Source organism: Odontesthes bonariensis, chromosome 23 (assembly GCF_027942865.1).
Source record: "Odontesthes bonariensis isolate fOdoBon6 chromosome 23, fOdoBon6.hap1, whole genome shotgun sequence".
Lineage (NCBI taxonomy): Eukaryota > Metazoa > Chordata > Actinopteri > Atheriniformes > Atherinopsidae > Odontesthes > Odontesthes bonariensis.
Genome location: NC_134528.1, coordinates 25,855,757 through 25,877,036, shown reverse-complemented (window position 1 = coordinate 25,877,036; position 21,280 = coordinate 25,855,757). Strand labels below are relative to the sequence as shown.

Here is a 21,280-nt window from a genome sequence, read left to right as displayed (position 1 = left end):
TGCACAGGTTTTAGGTAACTGACCACAGATGTTATCTGGTCCATGACTTTTGTTAACCTTTGTGCTGAAAAAAGCTCTTTCAACCTCCTCCTGTGATACAGAGAAGTTCTGATTGTCATGCAGTTCAAGCTGTAGTCTTTGTATTTCCTTACTAAAATCAAACATATCAAAACGATTATAAAAACAATTAAAGGTCCTATGGCATGAAATTTTCACTTTTTAAGGTTGTTTAACATTAATATGAGTTCCTCTAGCCTGCCTGTGGTCCCCCAGTGGCTAAAAATGACGATAGACCTAAACCATGCACTGGAAATTATTCTCCGCCTTTGGAAATGTGACCATGCAGATGGCCTGATCGGGAAAGCTGCCGCTTATGACGTGGAGGTTGTTTCCACCCAGAGCCCATATATGGCTATGCCAAAACTGCCTTTCCCCGCCCACAGCTCTTTGGCCAGCTCATTGCGCTGTATATGGATGTAAAAAATCTGTTTAGAGCTCCTGCATCAGAACCTCTAAAGAGCCAGTGGACAGATTTTGTTTTTTTCTGGGAAAGTGACGACAGAACCGAAGAGATTTGTGTATGTGTGCGCCAAATATTTCACCTACGACTGTTTTCAGAACTTGGGCCAATACCGAGCCCAAGGGAGAGCCCAGACACCCTGCGGAGGAAACTCATTTCAGCCGCTTGTATTCGCGATCTCATTCTCTCGGTCACTACCCACAGCTCGTGACCATAGGTGAGGGTAGGAACATAGATTGATCGGTAAATCGAGAGGTTCGCCTTCTGGCTCAGCTCCTACCACGACGGGCCGATGCAGAGCCAGCATCACTGCAGACACCGCACCGATCCGCCTGTCAATCACCTGCTCCATTCGTCTCTCACTTGGGGAAGGATCTCATTCCCGAGAGTAAGTAATTTAACGCTCTATTATTGTGTTGCTTTCCTGTATGTACAATATAGTTACATAGCTTGTTACCACATGTAACCCATAGTAACTAACCTGTCATGTTTTATTGTGGCGGGTCGGACTGAGGGTACGCGCCTTTAAATGCCGGGTCAGAGGTGAGCTGATTGCTTGTTCCACAGCTGTTGCTGTCACTGCTGTCTCTGTGACAAGTGTTGGCGTTTCCTTAAATCACTGCTGTTATATTCACGAATCAGCTGAAAACAACTCAGCCGACGGTGTTTTCTTTTTTTTTTCCTGACAACCACTTGACGGTGAGTCATCTGTTACATTTGTTTGTTTTAAGTAGTTATCGTATTGAACGCCCATGCAACATTCCGGTGACTGGATGCTAATTAGCATTGCTAGCGTGATGTTATGTTTGTGGGGACTTGTTTGAAATTTTTGATGTTGTATCATAAGGAAATGAAATTGATTGTTTATGGAACATTTTGTTGATATGCATTTACTGACTAGTCATTAAATGTATGTCATAAAGACTTGGAAGTGCACTTAACTGGATTCATTTTACTAATTTTGATAGCCTTATTGGAATAAAATGAAACGATTATCATGGTGATAAGTTTTTGTTGAAAAGAATTGAGACATAACCATGATTACTTTATTTATGATTAATTGTTTGAGCAGTCAAACTATTTAATGTTAATTGTTCTTTTGTTTTGACCTGGCTTAGGTCAGGTTTTTGTACTTGTATGTCGAGTTCCGACCCACCCAGGATGGCGAACTACTTGATCACCGCAACAGTGTGGTAGGAACTATCAGACACCAAGTTCCTTCTATGGACCTATTGCCTTTGAACTATTGGATTTATTGCCTTGGATTATTGACTGATTGATGAACTATTAATTAATTTCGTCTACAATTGGACCAAGGAAAAGTGAAACTCTTGGGTGTCGTCGGAGGTTTTTTTTCTGTTATAATTATTTATTTCTCATATGTTTATCCAACTGTTATTATTACATATCTGTCTAGCACATATACAAATGATATTTGGATCCTGATTATTTTAATACAAATACTAAAAGGTATTTTCAGTCTCTGAGTGATTTATTGACACACACTGGCTCCGTAGTCAAACCTACTTCTGATTGCTTTATTCTAGCATTTACCGCAGTAACGTGCCTAACCGACTAAGCGTTACACACAGGAAAGGGTTTGTATCGTTAGCAGCTAACATTAGTTAACGGTTAGCTATGCAGCTAATAGCATCTGCAAGCTCTTATCTCTGTCAACTGGGCTTTTGGAGGTGTTTGCATGCCCATGAGATGGTTAGCTCGCTCATTTTAGACCAAAACCCCCTACTTCAAGCTTCCTGAAGAAGAATGAATCCGTAAATTCAGTGCATTTCATCAGGATAATGATTCATTCATGGTTCCAGAGTCAAAACGGTCAGTCTGTCTGTGTCGTTAGCTCTGCAGCTAATAGCTCGGTCACTGTCGCTAATGTAACGGTAAATAGCATGAGGTATGCGAGTGGACACCTCATTTACTGTACCGCGAGTGTTGTGTGCTTATTTGTTGTTTTGATAGCCGTCCTGCTGTTGGTGTTATGGCGCGCACGATATCTGCCTTTCCCCCCGATTGAAATGACTCGCGTTACTTGCATCTTTGCAAACCAGAGCAATCAGATGAGAATGTCAAAATCCTCACTCCTGCTTTCCCCTTCACGCATGCCTTTTTTGCTGTGTCTGGTGTAGCACTTGCTTGATGTTTGACTGTGTTAGGAGAGTTGTTCAGTAACTAGTTCGTCATATTGTCAAAGTAAGCTCATATCAACAGGTTTCGCTAGTTTTACGGCATAGGGCTGCCGTGCCATCTATGTGCCATAGCGATTCACAAAACATTTGCGCAAGGTACCACGGGCGGGTAAGGCCACACCCCCACTAAACAGCTCATTCTGAGGATCCTAAGGAAAGCTCATTTTTGGGACTGGCTGTAATTCTGCACCAAGGCAGAATTTTGGGGAAAAAAACTCAGATACAGTATTAGGGGACCACTAAAGCCTATAAAAATATATAAAAGCCTCCATTTATTTTCATGCCATAGGACCTTTAAGAGCATTAGCAAAGTCAGTATTTGAGCTGAAGCCATTTAAAGTGACATTAATTCTTTCTCTTGTGTTCTGGAGGCTGGTGATGGTCTTCATACTGGACCAGGCTGAACCAAGGCTGTTAGAAGCCATTTTGTTCTCCAGTTTGGTTTTATAGCTCTGTTTTGCCTTTAAGATCTCCACTTTAAGTTCTCTGTTAGCTGTGTGTAGATCTGATGCGTCTCCTTGTTGAAACGCTAGCTTCTTTTTCATTATAAAGGACTTAACGGATTTATTTATCCATGGCTTATTATTGGGGTATATTTTGACCTTCTTACTGGGTATAATCATGTCTCTGCAGAAAGCTGAATATGAACAGACCACATCAGCTAGTTCATCCAAGTCCTCACAAGATTCCTCAAACATTTCCCAGTCCGTACAATCAAAGCATCCCTGCAGTGAGTGCACAGCGTCATTTGTCCAGACTTTCACCTGCCTCGTTTGGATTTTCTCCCTCTTTAGAACAGTCTTATAGGTGGGGAGGAGATTCACACAGTTATGGTCTGCCAAGCCCAAAGGGGGAAGGGGAAGTGATTTAAAAAAGTTTTCCAATTGCGCTGATTTCCATGAAAGCGGGCTCTATCGGGCAAGCTTTTAACCTTTCCTGAGGCTCTTAATGTGTATCAAAATACTTTTTACCGAATTGGCCGTGGTGTCAGTAGCAGTAGTGTATGACTTCGGCGATCGATTAATTTGTGCGCACGCCTGTGGAACACGGAAGCTAAGAAAGGTAAGTGCGCTGTTTTTGAAATCTCAAAATGTATAATGTCTGTGCTAGCTAATGGTATGGTTAGCCCCTGGGTTGAATTGTATTGCTACTGACACCACGACATACTCTAAACACGTCACACTGAGTGGCCTTCATCACTCATCTCTACAGACTTGATGCATCTTTTCTGTAAATTCGAGACGGACCTGATGAATGCAATAAAGGTTTCTATGTTCGACTAAGTCCGTATCAGCAGAGTTCTTCATCACTCATCTCCAAATCGGCTCGGCGACCATCCCTCTTATTTACTACACTTTCAAAAGGTTTTCTGATAACTTGCAATACATATCATATTTACAATGTAATTTACATTGCACAAGTCTTCACACATATGCTACATCTAAATGCCTTAAACAATGTAAACCAGAAAAAGTAAACCATATTACAGTAAAATTAGACATTTTTGGAGTGTTTTTGTCATATAAAAGTGGATAGATATATGTAGTTATGGTGGCTTCTGCTGGCGTCTTTGCCAGCCTGCTCACAATAAATTGACATGTATGGCTGTCCATGGGTGAAGATGGAAATCGACTTTTATGATAGCTGTGTGACATCCCACATCTGTAGAGGGAGCCCAAGAGGAGAGACCTGTCAGACTTGTTGGTGTTTAACTGACTTGATGCCAATTGACATAAATTAGCTGTGAAATGTTTCAAATTTCCTTAAAGACATGGTTGGTAATCCTGTTCAGAAACACATTTTGTAATACTGGGTGAAATGGTCCGTGTATCCTGAGAGAAATCTATACAAGATGTATTTAGAAAAAGGGACGAAAATAATCAGACCTCTGTGGCAGCTGCAGGACTGAGAAAAAGCTGACCAATCCGAGATCAGCGTTGGAGCGCCTACAAAAAAAACCAATCAGATGCCTCTGCTTTCTGCCTACGTCCCCCTCTGTCGGCTCCCTGCTCCGTGTGCGCACGCGGTTCTACTGGCTTTGGATGAAGCACTGACGGAATGGGGAATGGGGAGGGGGGGAGCTTAGAGGAGGGGACACTTTCGAATCTTGCTAGCTCTCTTGCTAGCTCTCTAGGATTACCTACCATAGCTTTAATAACGAAAATTATTTCAAATGAAATCTTAGCTTAATCCAATGTGTTGTTTGTGCATTATTTTCATTATATTAAGTTAGCAAATCACAGATTTACAGGGAAGTAAGATGGTCGGTGTGTTTGTTGACTGTCTTTACGGCTAATTTTATCCTGTTGATGATTATGTTTGAGAGAGCAGCTGTCTGACGATGATCTTGAACGTCATACCTGCTGGTTTTTAAAAAATAGTGTCCGTTAGGACAGACTGCTTGCCTTCCGAGCACAAACACAAAATGGAAGGCAATTTTCTGCCTCACACATGAGAATGATCCAGCGGGCACCAATGGATAAGGAGCCTTTATGCCCCCCAAAATACACTTTTTAGTACAACTCCTGCTTTTTAGATGTTCAGATTTAGTTTTCGCACCTGAAATATTTCTCCAGCTCAATGACTGCCAGGCTGAGGGTTTTGCTGGGATGACGCCTCTGCTGCTCCTCGACCCAAGACCTAAGTGTGGGGCTGCAATCCGACCTGCCATGCCTCTCTTGCTGGGTCAGACAGGAAAAAGAGATTTCTGATTTAAAAGGAGCTTCCACTCACAGGGACATTAAAGATACCCTACTTTAAACCTCATCTGATAATGTTGCTCGCCTTCCTCTTATTATCTCTCATTGTTTGTAAGTTAAATTATTTGAACAGTACAACAGGAGTTTGCATTAAAACAACAATCCTCTGGCGCGGTCCATGGCATAGTGGGTTAAGCAGCCGCCCCGCCTCTCGCCCATTGACCGCTGGGATAGGCTCCAGCCCCCCCGCGACCCGACCGACGGATTCAGCGGGTATAGAAAATGGATGGATGGATGGATATTAGCTCATCTTCAATTTGATGGCAGCAACATGTTTCAAAAAGTTGGGACAGGGCCAATATAAGGCAGGAAAAGAATGGTGCGAACACTTGAAAAAAGCTAAAGGAACATAATTAGGTTCAGTGACATGACAGGTATAAAATGAGCACCTGAGAGCAAGAGACTCTCAAAAGAAAAGATGGGCAGAGGTTCAGCAATCTGCTAAAACTGCATCCATAAATTGCAGAACCATTTCAGAATAATGTTCCTCAACATAAAATTGCAAAGACTTTGAATATTCCATCTTCTGAAGTGTATAATATTAGGGATGTCCCGATCAGGTTTTTTTGCCCCGAGTCCCGAGTCATTTGATTTTGAGTATCTGCCGATACCGAGTCCCGATCCAATACATTAAAAAAAATTAAGAATGGCGAAGAAACAGATCCAGGAGGTCCCTGATTTTTTATATTATTCACTTATTTTATCATTTAACTAATTAAATCAGTTTTACTGTTTGAAGTGTTTATTAGTTTTATTAATTTAATCATTTAATTAATCAAGTAATAAACAAATTATTCACATTGTAGTTTAGTGCAACAATGTCTAATATAAAAACAAGCAGCAGCTCAACTTGAAATACCTGGCAGGCATGTAAACAAATAAGCAAATAAAAGTGCCACAGTAAGGCCAGTAATGTGCTTTTCGGAACTGCACTCCTAACGGTCCGTTCAGACCGTTACTCACACGAGTGTTGCCGCGGGTGTAATTGAATTTTAGCTCAAGGGGCTATCCATTTCATTCTCTCATCAACCATGGCTGATATAAGTATCATCGCGTCCTTGTACCTGCTGTGGCAGTCCGAGATTCGTCGGAAACGCACACGCCGTCGTGTCTGGTTCAGTGACATCATCTGGAGGTGCACTCAGCTCAGAGAATTTCACCGCCTTCTCCAGGAGTTGCGTCTGGATGACGGCCGCTTCCAGCGGTATTTCAGGCTCACCAGGACCCAGTTTGATGACCTGCTCGGGAGGATCGGTGCCGTGATCTCTCGGCAGGCGCTCAACTACAGGCGCTCCGCAGCTGAAATGGAGCGCCTGTAGGTGGGGGCCTGCCAAGAGATCACAGCACCAATTTCAGGTGATCACGGCACCGCAGCTCCATTTCAGCAGCGGAGCGCCTGTAGTTGGTGTCCTGCCGAGAGATCACGGCACCGATCCTCCCGAGCAGGTCATTAAACTGGGTCCTGGTGAGCCTGAAATACCGCTGGAAGCGGCCGTCATCCAGACGCAAATCCTGGAGAAGGCGGTGATGTCACTGACCCAGACACGACTCCATTTCAGCTGTGGAGCGCCTGTCCATCTGTCTCCACGTCACTGTCGTCCAGAATCTCAACGCTGATAGGCTGTCTGACGCGAATATTTCGCCAAAGTTGGATTTACTGAACTTGCGCGAATTCGCATCTTTTCACTCGCGCCGCCTCATTCGCACCGCCGGCTCGAATCCACGTCTATTCGCGTCTTTGCATTGACTTTGTATGTAATCACGTCGCGCGAACGATTCCGGTGTGAACGCACCGTAATTCTTACTCTCCTCCTCTGGCTTCACAGAAGGAAATGTACGTTTTTCTTGATGAAAACCAACATCTCTACCGTGTCAGGTTTGAGCCTGTTACTGTTCTCATCAAGGATGTTAGCGATGTCCTTGCCACCTCTTGAAATCCCAAGTTTGCATATCTCACAGTTTGCAATCGCAACGTTTTTGTCATCCACTTTAAAATACCTCCATACCGCAGAAATTCGCGCCCCCAGCTTCAAGCTGCTGCCGTGTTCTGCTTCGCTTTACGGCATGCAGCAAAGTGACGTCATGCCGCATGCGTTGTTTCTGTGTGTAGTTGAGACCCATAGACAAAAATTCGGGGAGTTATAATTATTGTAGTTGGGGATATACACCTTCAACAGTCGAAATGAATGTAATGTGGAGGCATTGGAGACCCATCCAAGATGGCGGCCGTGCTGATACGTCAGCTCCAATAGGCAGCGTCAGTCTATGAGGCGACTACCTATAATAAGTCTATGGTTGAGACGGTCTGACTGTACCACCACATAACAGTAAATACAAAGCTGTTATTTTTTCTCCATTGGTTTTGAAATATTATAGTTCTGATAAAAAAATAAATAATGAGAATAAATATACCTATATAGATAGGCTACATATCCGATCCCTGATCGGGATGAGACGTCCGATACCAATCGAGTCAGAAACCACGTGATCGGATCTGGACATCCCTATATAATATCATAAAAGAATTCAGAGACGGTCAGCTCTGAACTAACAGTGCAATAGTACGCGTTCATTCATTCATTCGGCTTAAAGTATTGGTGAAATAAAGACATAATACCTTATTTAGAGGCTGTATTGTCTTTGCACTGTTCTCTCCCTTTATGTGGATATACGCGGATCTTGAGTGATCTAAATATCTTCCGAAGGACGCCGACTTTCACCAAACTGTTATAGGTGAGTAGATGAACGTATTTTATGCAAGAAATAAGGTCCAGGTTTAGCCTGGCTGACGCGTCCACAATCTCGATGAGATGGTGGTCTGGGAACTAGGTGTGCATTTTCTCGTATTTGAGGCGTGGTTTACGAATGCCTGGAGCCGTTTATTGGGCGCTACGAATGTCTATCAAATGACGTCAGATTCTTCCCATGCTGCTTTGCGCGCGATTCATAGCCAATTGTATCACTTATACCAGATAACGACAGAAATTCGACGAGGAAGAAGAAAAAAAAGTAAAATAAAAGTAAACTTGCGCTCTAAGCTACTTAAATTAACAACAAAGTAGGCCTATATGCTATATTGTACATGAATTTTTATGTTGTAGAGTTGTAAATTTATTTTAATAATGGAGAAATTGAGCAGCCTTGCTATGTTGTCTACAGTAGTAGATCAACCCTCATCTTACTTTGAAGCTCCCAGCTCCCAGAAGTGACGTCAACGAAGCTTTAGAAGCAGAAAAGCTATCAGGCTTGTGTTGATGATAATAATAAACTCCTGGACTATGTACAAACTTCCAAATGCATCGTTTTGTGAGTACAGACCATATTTGTACTACTGTAGAAGTTTGGTGTCATGACATGTGATTTTAGTGTGGTAATTTTGGAGATACTGCCAGGGTCCGTCAGCGCTTGTACTAAGCTATTCGGGATAACTCAGTAACTCAGCTGATGTTCAGCCAATATCGGAAAAACTTCGGGTGGGCTACTTGGCTGGATGTCACGGTTCAAATGACCTTAGGGTGAATCTACTCCGAAACACTTTCTAAGGCTGCATTGAACGGTAACGTTGTGTCCGCTGTCATGTTGGATTAACACTCTACAAGCTTCGGTGTAGCGCATGGACGTCGTCATCGTCTTGCTGCGCGCGCCCCCCGTTCTGTGATTGGTTCCCAAACTCTGGCAAAAATAAGGGCGGTGGTTTCCAGGCTGACTTTGCAGTGAGAATGAAATCGAGCGCAAAGCAGCATGGGATTTCCCAGGCTAGTCCAGGTTTAAAAAAGACGAACTTCTCCTTTAAAAACTAACATTTCCAGAAATCATCTGTGAATACACTTTGCCGTCCAGTCCACAAACGCCACCATCTCCTCTGGGTCCAAACTCACTGAAAATGGACTGAGGCAAAGTAAAAAAAAAAAAAAAAAAAAAAAAAAAACTGTTCTGTGGTCAGAGGCATGGAAAAACTGCTTCCTCTGGACTAAAAAGGAGTGAGACAATCTGGCTTGTTATCAGCGCTCAGCCTGCATCTGTGATGGTATGGTGCATTCCTGGCTATGGAAGTGGCAACTTGCACGTGTGGAAAAGCACCATCAGCGCTGAAAGGTATAAACACATTTTAGAGAAACATTTGCTCCCATCCAGATGACATCTTTTTTACGGAAGGCCTTGCATATTTCAGCAACACAATGCTAAAGAGCATACTATATCTATTACAACAGCATGGCTTCATAACTGAAGAGTGCGGTTGCTGGACGGGTCTGCTTCAGTCCAGACCTTTTACCAACTGAAAACATTTGGCGCAACATGGAGACCATACGACAAAGACGATCCTGGACTGCTGAGCAGCTAGAATCCTACAACAGACAAGAACAAGACAACATCCCTCTCCCAAAGGTCCAGCAGCTGGTTTTCGCAGTTCTCAGACATTTACAGAATTGCTACACAGAGGTAAACACGGCCCTGTCCAAACTTTTAAGAGATAAGTTGTTGCAATCAAATTGAAAATGAGCCCATATTTGTCATGAAATAGTAAAATGTCTCACTTTCAACATTTGATATGTTTTCTATGCTCTATTGCGAATAAATATTAGTTTATGATATCTGCCAATCATTGCATTATGTTTTTACTTACATTATAAACAGCGTCTGAACAGTAGTTGTAAAACATTGTATCAGAAATGATCATCTGAAATGTTTATGTTTTAGACGAGCTTGTGTAGTGGAAAAAAAAGGATGTAAATTTTATTGTTTTTTGTAATTTGTATTTTCAATTTTTCCTCACTACTTTATTACTAAGATCTAATGTCATTTTCTGCTACTGGAGGAGGTACTCTTTCTCGCCTGTAGCTACTAAAGGCTTCCCATCTCCCACCAGCATCCGTGTTTCCTTCTGGGCTCTTTTTGAAGCAGCAGTGTTGTTAATCGTTTTTAAAGCAGCATCAGCAGCCTCGACACACCTGGATGTAGTTGTGGATCAGAGTGATGAAGTCCTCCTCTGTCATCTGCATCACGATATGGGCCTCTGGTACACATTCTCCTTCATGCAGCTGAGACATGAGGGGGGGGGTTAGTAATTGGTGTTAATGCGTTTGATTTTACTGCTAAATGTGTGCTCACAAAATTGCTCCTCGTTCATTTATGATTTACAGCAACTGTATAATCATGCTTCACCTTGACTAAAATGAGGCACTTGGGATATGTGTGTTATCACCTGTGCACATGGAGCTCTCCTTATCCAGCTAACACTGCGTGGGATGAGTTGTTTCTCTATGCAACAGCTACAACCCAGAGCCTGCACTGAAGCCAGCAGAGTCCCACCTCCTTCCAGCTGCAAAAGAGCTGTGAACACAAACAGAACAATAATGCCCACCACTTGTTCACTGATTTACTTTTACAAAGAGCAAAAAGCACAGTTTAAAATCAATTCACATTAATGTGCAGAGCATGGTCTGCTTTGAAGGAACTCTTTTATCCTCTTATGTGCAGTGCTAAGTATTATTTACTGCTTTAATGCTTTCTCCTCACCTGGATCAACAGATACCACCATATGCTTGATACACTCCTCTGGTCTCAGAGCTTTGGTAGCCTCCGCCAGAGCTTTCTTCTCTGCTTTCTGCCTCTCTTGCTCCTGCCTGAGTGCCTCCCTGTCCTGCTGCTGTCTCCGTCTGGCCTGCCTCCTCCTCAGGGCCTCCTCTTTGGAGGCCTGGATCTCCTCTGCCATCCGCTTTGTCGGTTTCCCCTTGGCAGGAGAGGTGTCTGAGCTCTCTGTGGTCGAGAGAGGTTTGAGAGGCAGTTTAGGGAAATCCTCCAGTTCCTTTGGGCTCACTGTTCTGAACTGATGCAAGCTGTGAGGGTGCTCTGACTCAGAGAAGCCTTTCTGGCTGGAAGGCTCGGAGCTGGCCAGCTGAGATGGCAAACACTGCTCAGCATCTCTCCCATTTGGGTCAATGGAGGAGGCACTAATCACATTCTCATGTCTATGTTTCAGTCTCTGTGCCAGAGGGACATAAGGTGAGTCGTCATCAGAATCGCTGCTGATCATCATTGCATCAGCCGTTCCAGTGTGTGTGCCTGCATTACCCTTCTTAAGAGAGGAGATGACGGCATGTTCAGCATCAGAGTCTTCCAGATTGACCAAGTCTGGCTTCTGTGTGGTCGTCTGAGAGGCTTGGCTGAGGTGTCGACAAGGCTGGAGGAAGTCAAACACAGGCAGCTCCTCATCTAGGTCACTAGTGCAGTCACTGTAGCTGCCCATGTTCTCATGTTGGGGCAAGTAGCTGCACATGATGTCAAGACAAGAATCATGTCAGGATCAATTTAGAGGCAATTGTTTTCCACAAAGGTGGCAAAAACAGCACCAGGCTTCTAACAAATATCTTTGAATGCAATCTTTATGTTATGATTACTGAGTGAATCAATCACCTAACAGAAAAAACCCCCACAAAATTCACCAAGTTACAGGTGCTCTGGTAAATTCTACCAAGTCCACCAAGAAGAACATAATTCAGTGGAATTCAGCTCACAATACAGGTTGCACATTACTTTTCTTAAACCACCCACCACAGTATCATCGTTTTAAAAGATAAAGAGAGTCAATTACGGAGGTTGCTTGGTTTAACATTATCTGTTGTTAACGAATTAATTGAGTATATAAAATCTTGCTATGTAGCTTAACAGAACTTGCAATAAATAAATTACTTTTTAAATTGAGTTTGGCACAGCATTAACATTGCTTTAGACAAACAAAGGGGAGATAACAAGCAAAGCAAAGTCCAATTTACCAGACTAGAGACATCTAAACATAAAATGGCGAGCGTTACAGAGAGAAATTAAGAAACGTCATATAGCCTGCCAGGTTATACGTCATGTATAAGAGTGAGAAGTTAATCATGAAGCAGGATCATTTAAGTAAACATTAGTTACTTGTACACTCTTCCAGAAACGGAATACAAGGATTTATTTGTACCTACAAACATCAACAAGAGTTGAATGGCGCGTGAGATGTCGTTTGGTTTCCCCGGGTAATGCTGCATTCACTGGCTATGGGACGGTCGATATTTTCCTATCAAAATCCGTCCGTCTGTCATTTCATCCATCCAATTTCTAAAACTTTTCTTCATCTGTGTCGCTGATCCTCACAACGTTGCATAATGCAATGTAGTCTTCACATTTGTTTTTATCATTTTACATTGTATTTTACAAAAAAAATGTTCAAAAAAACATTAACCATGAACGACCAGTAAACGTGTTTGAGCTCATTATCGTTGAGTTAAATAAGTTACCATGATAAAGTTACTTTACTGAGGTTTTTTTTTAATTAAATATCAAGACATTTTGAAATATGTCACTTTTCACTTGTATGTATTTTTTTTTTTTTTTTTCGGCGGAAATTAACAGTCATCATGACTAACAGTCATGTTGAACTATTTTCAGTTAGAATTGTTTTAGGAACATTTACTTAGTTTCTCTCAGGAACTTGAACGTAGCGAAAGTATCCGGATGTTACGTATAGGATTTGTCGTTCAGATGACATCATTAAAAATGGCAGCGCTGGCGTCCTTGATGCTCAAGTCCAGAGGAGGTATTTAATATCCAAAGCACTGTTATAAAAGTCCTAAAATAATTCACCGGGTTCACGTTAAACTGTAAATATTTTATAAGGCTATCCCTCAGGTGGACACTTGTGTTAACTGTATTTTTCAATCAAGACATATTGTATGCTAACCTATTTAACTCGCCGTGATGTCAAATGTGTGAAGTAGCGCTGAATGTCACTGTTTCTGACAGAGTGATGCAAGTCAAAACAGTAAAAGGAAATTACACCGTGTTGAACCAATAATCTTTTGTTTAATTGTCGTTTTGCTAACAACTTTTGGAAGTATTCAATGTTATCTGTCTGCTGTCAATTTAGGACATACTTCAGTTTTCAATTGTGAATCATCTCCACTATAAAACTAACATGAACTGTAAATGTTAATTGAGTGAGACACTATGCTTCTAGAAAAGCTACCATAATTAGTGTGTTTTACTGGGGTACCTACAGTGATTAGTAAAAACGTATCCAACCTATTATGTCGATCTGTCAGAATTTTATATATAAGTGAGGGTACATTTGGCAGAATTAACTCAGAACTTTCGCAGGGTTCCACGTATGTGTGGCCTAATATGAATATGTCTGTCTTGCGGGTTTTAGGTCTGTTTGTTCCCACTCAGTCTTCTCTGTTGGACATAGTGAGATTTGCTTCCAAGAAAAGTGGTGGAAGCTCCAAGAACGTCGGAGGAAAGAGCCCTGGCCGAAGATATGGTTTCAAGAAACAGGATGGTAATGATGACCCAGTTCAGTCACTCGATCTATCATTTATGTGGGCCTATTTATTTAGAATGGTGTGAATGGAGCTGTCAGCAGGAGTTTCTATCTGAGGCTCTGTTTACATTAATTCATTTCACCATTTCTTCGTGTCGGCGTCTTGCAAACTATTTACATTTACACACAAACGGGGATCGGCTGATTCGCTAGTCACATGACTAATCAGCCATCACATCACATGATCGCCCTTGCTTTATTATTTATTATGCTTTATTATTTATTCTTTATTATTTATTCTTCGGCGACAACAACTTGGTCCACGAAATTGTCCCACCATGCGCTGCTTCTTCCCGGTCTAACCCAAAAGCGGCGCTCCATGTACGGCTTGCGTTGCTGCAGTGGCTGGGTTCTCATCATAAAAGCTTGTTGAATCTGGCGCCTCCTTGCCACGTATTGTTGTGCACAGTGTACTACCAGCAGTAGGACATGGAGCAGGCTCCCATGCTGATCGTGGTTGTCCATGATTTCCATATTCTTCTCGATGACACGAATAGAAAGGAAGTGTGTAACTGAAGTGATGCACGCCTGTTTGTTTTTAGTTTCCCAGCACTCAAGTCACATGACCAACGATACCAGCCTAGCGAATCAGGGAGGAGTACGTCGTTTCTCCCCGTTTACAACTGCTAAAATCAGCATCATATGCGAGTGCTTACGTGGGCTCCGGCGTCTTTGAATCCTTCCACCTATGAAGTCGTATTCCAGTATTTTAATGTAAATGGACAGTGCATCTGCGATAGAAACGATATAGAAACAGATTAGTATAAATGGCACCTTAGACATGAGGTAATGTAAATGTATTTTATTTATACAGCCCTTTACAGACAATCATTACGATGTCACAAAGTGCTTTACAGCAGGTAATAAATAAAGAGAAGAATAAGTAAAAACAATAAAAGAACAGTGAAAGCAATAAAATACAACAAAATCAAATAAGATAAAAGTGTCATCATACTACTGGGTATTAAAAGCAATCCTAAATAAGTAGGTTTTTAGCCTAGATGTGAAGAGGCCCAGGTCAGAAATAAGACGCAGCTCAACGGGGAGCTTATTCCAGAGCCTGGGGGCAGCGACAGAAAAGGCTCGGTCACCCCAGTGTTTGTATTTTGACCTGGGCACTTCCAGCAAAAATTGATTTGTTGACCTCACAGCTCTACCAGAATTGCGGACTGTTAAAAGCTCAGATAAATATGATGGGGCAAGGCCGTTAAGAGCTTTAAAAACAAACGTTAAAAGTTTAAAATCAATTCTATAAAGGACAGGAAGCCAATGGAGGGAGTTAAGAACAGGAGTGATGTGCACAGGTCTGTTAGTGTTGGTTAAAAGACGGGCAGCAGCGTTTTGCACAAGTTGAAGGCGACTGAGAGAATAATAATAGTATCATCTAATTCAGTGGTCTCCAACCTTTTTAAGCCCAAGATCCCTGACCTCCACCTTGGTGAGAGGCAAGATCTACCTATTGAAGTGTTGAAAGAAAAAAAACGCCCAGATTGTACTTCCAACTTGACGCCTTTTAATCAGGCTAATTGTATTTGAATTACAGGAAGTGCTGTGGTCCAACGTTCAAATTAATGCAACAAAGAAAACAATGTAACTAGCATATCAAACTGGCCATAGCTTCGCATCAACTTCAATTCTAAGTTATTCAATTTCATTTCAACACAAAAAAAAAGGAATGTGGAATTCCTCTTATATGAGGACAATATTTTATTTATGGTAGACAAGCAGATCATATCAAGTTATGTTTATCCACTGAAGCTTCATTCAAGTCACATTAATATCAGCATTTTAGAAAATAGAACTCTAATGCTAACAAAATTCTCAATGTAACTATCAAAATAGAACAATAATTGTGTTTTAACAAAATTCTCAGTCAGTGTAAATAAGCTCAGTGCAATTATGTACCATCTTATGCATCATTACTTTTCACATTGCCATCAGATGTCAAAACTGGCATGTTACTCACCCAGGTTAGTGAGATGGCTGTAACTGAATACTGTCTGTGAGTGCTTTGAAATTTTGGCTCATAGCTACTGACAGCTAGTCTGAGACACTCTGTGAGGTGTTTGTCAGTAAGTCCTGTACTCCTGTACTTTGATTTAATTATTTTCATCTGTGAAAAAGCCATTTCACAGAGGTAAGTGGATCCAAAGTAGGCACTCACTCTTAGGGCACATGAGGTGAGGAGAGGAAACTTCTCCCTGCTGACAATTCCCCAAAAGTTACTGTCCTGTGATCTTACTTTCAGCTCAGTGTCATTTTGCAAATCAACCATCTCCATGTCAACCCCACTACGCAGAGCAAATACCTGCTGAAATTTGACTGCTACCTTTTCCACATCAATGGTCAGGAATGGATTTAAGACGAATGCAGCAACATCTTCCATGACGTCTAATTCACCAAAACGCCGACTGAACTCTGCTGCCACTTTGTCCAGGTGAACACAGTACTGCTCAGGATGAAAAACGTCCTTGTCACCGATGGCCTGTGACATTTTCTCCAGGTAGGGAAAGTGTGTCAGCCTCCCGTTTTTCAGCTGTGTGTTCCAAACACCGAGCTTGGCCTTGAACGCATTCACTGCGCTTATCATGTGGGGCAGGTGTCGGTCTTTTCCCTGGAGCTCGTTGTTCAGTGCGTTCAGTTTTGCCGTCAGGTCTGTCAGAAACCCCAGGTCCAGCAGCCACTGATCATCTGACAGCTCCTCGTGCTCCTCGTTTCTCGTCTCCAGAAAAGTCTTCATCTCGGGCAGCAAATCAACAAAGCCTGGACATCAGCATGGAAGAGTAGGTCTCTGTATGCGGCATCGAGCTCATCCAATAAAGCCTGATCAGTTTGACCACCAGAGTCATAACTTGAGAAAATTTACACAACCTTTCCCACCAAGGCCTGCTGGTGAATTACACAGTGGTAATTCACGAAATCAGGAAATTCATGGTCATTACGGCACAGCGCAATAAATCCAGCGCGCACACCACGCACCGCTGGGGCTCCATCAGTGGTAATTGCCACCAGTTTGTGAATCTGGACGTCATTATCGCGGACATATTTTTTAAACGCGTTGTAAATATCCTCACCTCTCGTTCTCTCCTTTAAGTGCAAAAGAGTGAGGAGATCCTCTTTTGTTGTAGAGTCTGGGAACGCCATCCTGACAAATACAACAAGTTGAGCTGTGTCCATTACATCCAGGGATTCATCAAACTGTAGTAAAAAATATTCTATATTTTTTTTAAATATTCTATCCTAAAAGAGTATAAAAGTCTTTTAGCACTTGTCGATCCACGTCCCCTGACATTTCCTCGACCCTCCTCGCCACTGTATTGGGCCCAAGCAGGACACTGCGGAGCGCGGTTTTGATGTCGTCTTTGTTTTTGAAGCCGTTGAAAACCGTCTCTGCAGTGATGGCCATTGCCTCCTTGAATAAATTGCCATCTGTAAAAGGCTTCTTGTGTTTAGCCAAAAGGTGACTAATGCGGAATGAAGCTTCAGTCGCAGCCTTATTTTGAGCAGCAGGTTTTGTGAAAAGCGACTGCTGGGCCTTCAACCCCGCTTTTAGCTCAGCAACTTTCTTAGCGCGGATTGCGCTCTTGGCGGGGAAACTGTCCTTGAATTTGTCGTGGTTGGTGTTGTCGTGCTGCTCCAGATTTCCTCTTTTAGACAGCGCTAGAGTTTGGTGGCACAACATACAAACACAGTTGTCTTTCACCATGGTAAAAATAAATTCCTCTTCCCATTCCTCATAGATTTTCGACTTCTTTCTCGGAGCCTCCGCCATGCTAGCTGACAACAGTACTTTAGCTATCATCTGCTAGTTCAATATTTTGCTACAGTAAATGTTCCAGTTTCCTGCTTTGATCTTATTAGTCAATTTAATTGTTATGCTGAAAAAATACAATGACTGGATTGGATAAGATGGAGAGAAAAGAGAGGCGCTTGCGAAACTGAACATTAGCGTTACATCAGCCATAATGTATTTGTGTAATTATTTCTCTATTATTTTCGGGATCGACAAGGAACATTTCAAAGATCTACCAGTCGATTGCGATCGACGGGTTGGCGACCACTGATCTAATTAATATCATAAATTAATATCATCATAGTAATGATGATATTAATTTTGATTACATTTCAGTACCAAAGTCTTCAAACACCTCTCATTTCTTTATATATTGCCTAAAAAATTGGAAACATGTGCAAACATGAATGGAAATCTGGTATATAAAACAAAGATTTGGTCTGAGCACCTTTATTCTCCAACACAGCCTGAAGCCTCTCAGACAAGCTTTCTGTCATTTCTTTAAGTAGTCTTCTTCAGGAATAGTTCGCCAGGCTTTTTGAAGGACATTCCGAAGCTCTTCTTTGGATGTCGGCTGCCTTTTGTTCCGTTCTCTGTCAAGATGATCCCACACTGCTTCAATAATGTTGGTGAGGATTCGTCCCTCCATGAGACCTGTTGCCACTGATTTTCAGTCCACTTCTTTTGTCATTCGGCATACCTCCGCCTTTTCTCCCCGTTTTCCTTCTTCTTTTTTTTTATTGTTTTTTTGGGCTTTTTATGCCTTTAGGACAGCTGAAGAGAGACAGGAAACAGGGTGCAGAGAGAGGGGGAATGACATGCAATGACATCCGTCTGATGCGGCCAACTGCAGCGAGTACTTGGAGCGCCTGCACAACCCACTACACCACCAACCAACCTGTTTCCTTTCTTAGGAATGGCTTCTTGACAGCCACCCTTCCATGGAGACTATTTCTGATTTTTCAATGTTTCTCCAGGTCCCGTTTCAGGTCTTTGCTGGATTTTTTCCTCTTTCTTAAGGGCATCACTTTCAGATACTGTTCATCTGCTGTAGATAGTTTTTTTTAGGCCCGACACTTGTCCAGTTTCCTCAAATGTTTTAAGGACACACTGCACACCATCCTCAGATACATCAAATCATCAGCTGATAGCTCTTTGCGAATCACATTGTTGATTCAAAAAACGCCATTTTATTCCTGTCAAACTGTTATCTTACAAAATTGCAAATGATGTGTCTTTGTGACAGGCTGCTGGTAACAAAGTGCCAAAACAACTTAAATTTGTTTTTTTGCTCAATTGTCTGTTATTTGTAGATACAACATTGGTTGATCTCTTGAGATAGTTAAACTTCTATGCTTGAATGATTCATAGGTAAGTTTTGAAGTGGCTCAACAAGCAAAAAACACATTCATCTGATAAAAACAATAAGTGGAAGGACTGGAGTGAAAAAGCAGTCGATGTTCAAAGAAAAACTCTGGCGGAGTTTTTCCTAAAGTCTGGAGGAGTATTGGTAGAGTTTGGGTCTGTTGTATAAAAATATAAAGCAATGGGGGCAGACACTTTTTTAGACTCCTGTTTATTTTTCTAAACAGTCTGTACATGCTGGCATTAAATAATTACATGAATTAATTAAATTAACTTGCCTATTGATAGGTAAATTGTCTTAACAGCAATTACTTATTGGATTCTTCATTTTGATTTTATATCAACTAGGGTAAGACGGGTGGCACCTTTTGCCACTGGGGTGTTGCTGTTATCTATTGTTTCTTTGTTTTCTCACTTTGTTTTTATTTTCTAGTATTAGGGACTGTTGCATGTGAGCTGTTTATGGGAAACGCACTATACCCCATTGTTGCTGGATGGAACAAACATTACAACCAATACTGAATGAATGTACAGGGTGTAGCTCTTTTGACACCCTTATTGGCTTCCTGTTTGACTTTCAAACTTAGAGGAAGCACTCTGGACAGGATTTCAGCAAATGCGCAAAGAAACAATGGTATTTTCAATTGTAATTGGGGGGGGGGGTAAAATCACTTCACAGTGCAGGAAGTATTAAGTTATCTTTATCTCCCTTTGAGAAATACGTCTAAACAGGACTGAGCTCTACATATTTCTCCTCTTTCTGTTTACAAGGTAACTTTGTCCATGCTGGCAACATCCTGGCGACGCAGAGACAGATGAGGTATCAACCGGGAGCACATGTGAGTTACATTCTCACCATCCAGAACCTTAGTACACCTGCTCTACCTCAAAGCTAGTCCAGTTTGAGAAAAAAAAACATCATCTGTTTGAACAGGGCACCGAAAGCTCATGACTCCTCCTGAACATCTCAGACTAATTGTACAAAATACCTTAAGTTAATGTTTCTCAAAGTCCTTAAGATTTCCTTGAAATAAATCCGGTTGCACAAAACCCATTTGTTAAATAAATTCTTATTTCAAGCTTGAGTACAACAATCAGTCCACATGGAAACTTTAAAATTGTTTTGATGTAAAAATGTACAAAATCCTTAAGTGGGTCACTTAGCCAATATAATGAACTGTCAAGAGCCGCACCTAGAGCTGATTGGTCCATTTACACTTGGGCCCATTGACAGTTCAGTAATACACTCCAAAGTTTACATAGATATACCATTTACACCTTGTAATGACTTGGTTGCTGGATTACATCCACAACACATTTAATCTGTGTTTTGTTTTCTTCTTGTCGTCCTGTATATGTTCCCTGTTCTTCCTCCCCTGTCCTGAAGGTGGGGATGGGAACCAACAACACTCTCTATGCTCTAGAAGAAGGCTACGTCAGGTTCACCAAGGAGGTCTACATGCCCCCACCTCGCAGCATGGAGGCCACCCGGATCATTACCAAGCTGCCCAAAGGAGCTGTGCTCTACAAGACCTTCATCAATGTCCTGCCAGTCAAACAGGAGGGCAAGTTCAAACTAGTAGACATGGTCTGAGCAGCTGTCCATGATGACTCTCATATTCATGGTGTGGTCAGGAACAAGGAGGACTTGCTTTCACTGACGCTTTTTTAATCTGAGTGAAGCAGGAATCTGTCGAAACCTGCTCACGTCTCATTGGCGCTATGTCATGTGGCTCATGAATTACGTGACTGTTAACTGGACTTAAACAATGTTATTTTCTAACTTCCACAATGAACAAAACCGTCTTCAGTGATGATTTGACAGACTGTTGTTGCATTCAGAATGGATTCTCTTTCACAAAAGCAGCAGACAGAGACTCCTGTATTTGTCGTTCTAAAAAAAAATCCTTATATTGGAGATGTGAAGAAAGTAATATACCGTACAGAAGAATTTACACCGATATGTGGCATTTAATGCAGTTATTCCTCAGAGTTGCTTCACACAGGACATCCTACCACAGTTTTCTGTAATGTTGAACTATGTATCTACTGTATTAAAGTTTTTTTTATGTTAAAATCTTTATATTGAATGACTGTTTTTTGTTATGGGTGCATTCTCTGGGGTACATCTGCATCTATTACTTTCTTTGCTTTTATTGCATTTTTTCGGTGGGAGGTTCTCTGCTGAATAAAAGGAAGCTGTGGATGTTCATGTTGCTGTCAGTACAACAGCTTTAGTGGTCAGGAGATGCTGTGTATTTATTTGTTGGAGATGAATTGGCATAC

General features: G+C 41.8%; 2 protein-coding genes across 4 annotated transcripts in view; one reads left to right on the top strand and one right to left on the bottom strand.

Annotated features, from left to right (window-relative positions):
* eme1 (essential meiotic structure-specific endonuclease 1) overlaps positions 1-12,500 on the bottom strand; it is a 30,638-nt gene extending 18,138 nt beyond the window's left edge. The window contains exons 1-6 of one of the 3 annotated variants that reach the window (XM_075457797.1): positions 12,443-12,500; positions 11,553-11,749; positions 10,998-11,237; positions 10,684-10,811; positions 10,430-10,519; positions 5,281-5,402 (exon numbers count right to left, since the gene is read on the bottom strand). In XM_075457797.1, coding sequence (XP_075313912.1) covers positions 5,281-5,402; positions 10,430-10,519; positions 10,684-10,811; positions 10,998-11,237; positions 11,553-11,727 — 755 coding nt within the window. In that variant the 5' untranslated portion in view covers positions 11,728-11,749; positions 12,443-12,500. Of the gene's footprint in view, positions 1-5,280; positions 5,403-10,429; positions 10,520-10,683; positions 10,812-10,997; positions 11,750-12,438 lie in introns of all 3 variants that reach the window. The other 2 variants (XM_075457795.1, XM_075457796.1) reach the window with 2 other exon arrangements.
* Positions 12,501-12,991: 491 nt separating this feature from the next.
* mrpl27 (mitochondrial ribosomal protein L27) lies at positions 12,992-21,075 on the top strand. The gene is made up of 4 exons (XM_075457798.1): positions 12,992-13,053; positions 13,666-13,794; positions 19,766-19,833; positions 20,382-21,075. Exons 1-4 carry the CDS (start codon positions 12,999-13,001, stop codon positions 20,586-20,588), a joined length of 459 nt encoding a protein of 152 aa, XP_075313913.1. The 5' UTR covers positions 12,992-12,998; the 3' UTR covers positions 20,589-21,075.
* The last annotated feature ends 205 nt before the right edge of the window (positions 21,076-21,280 follow it).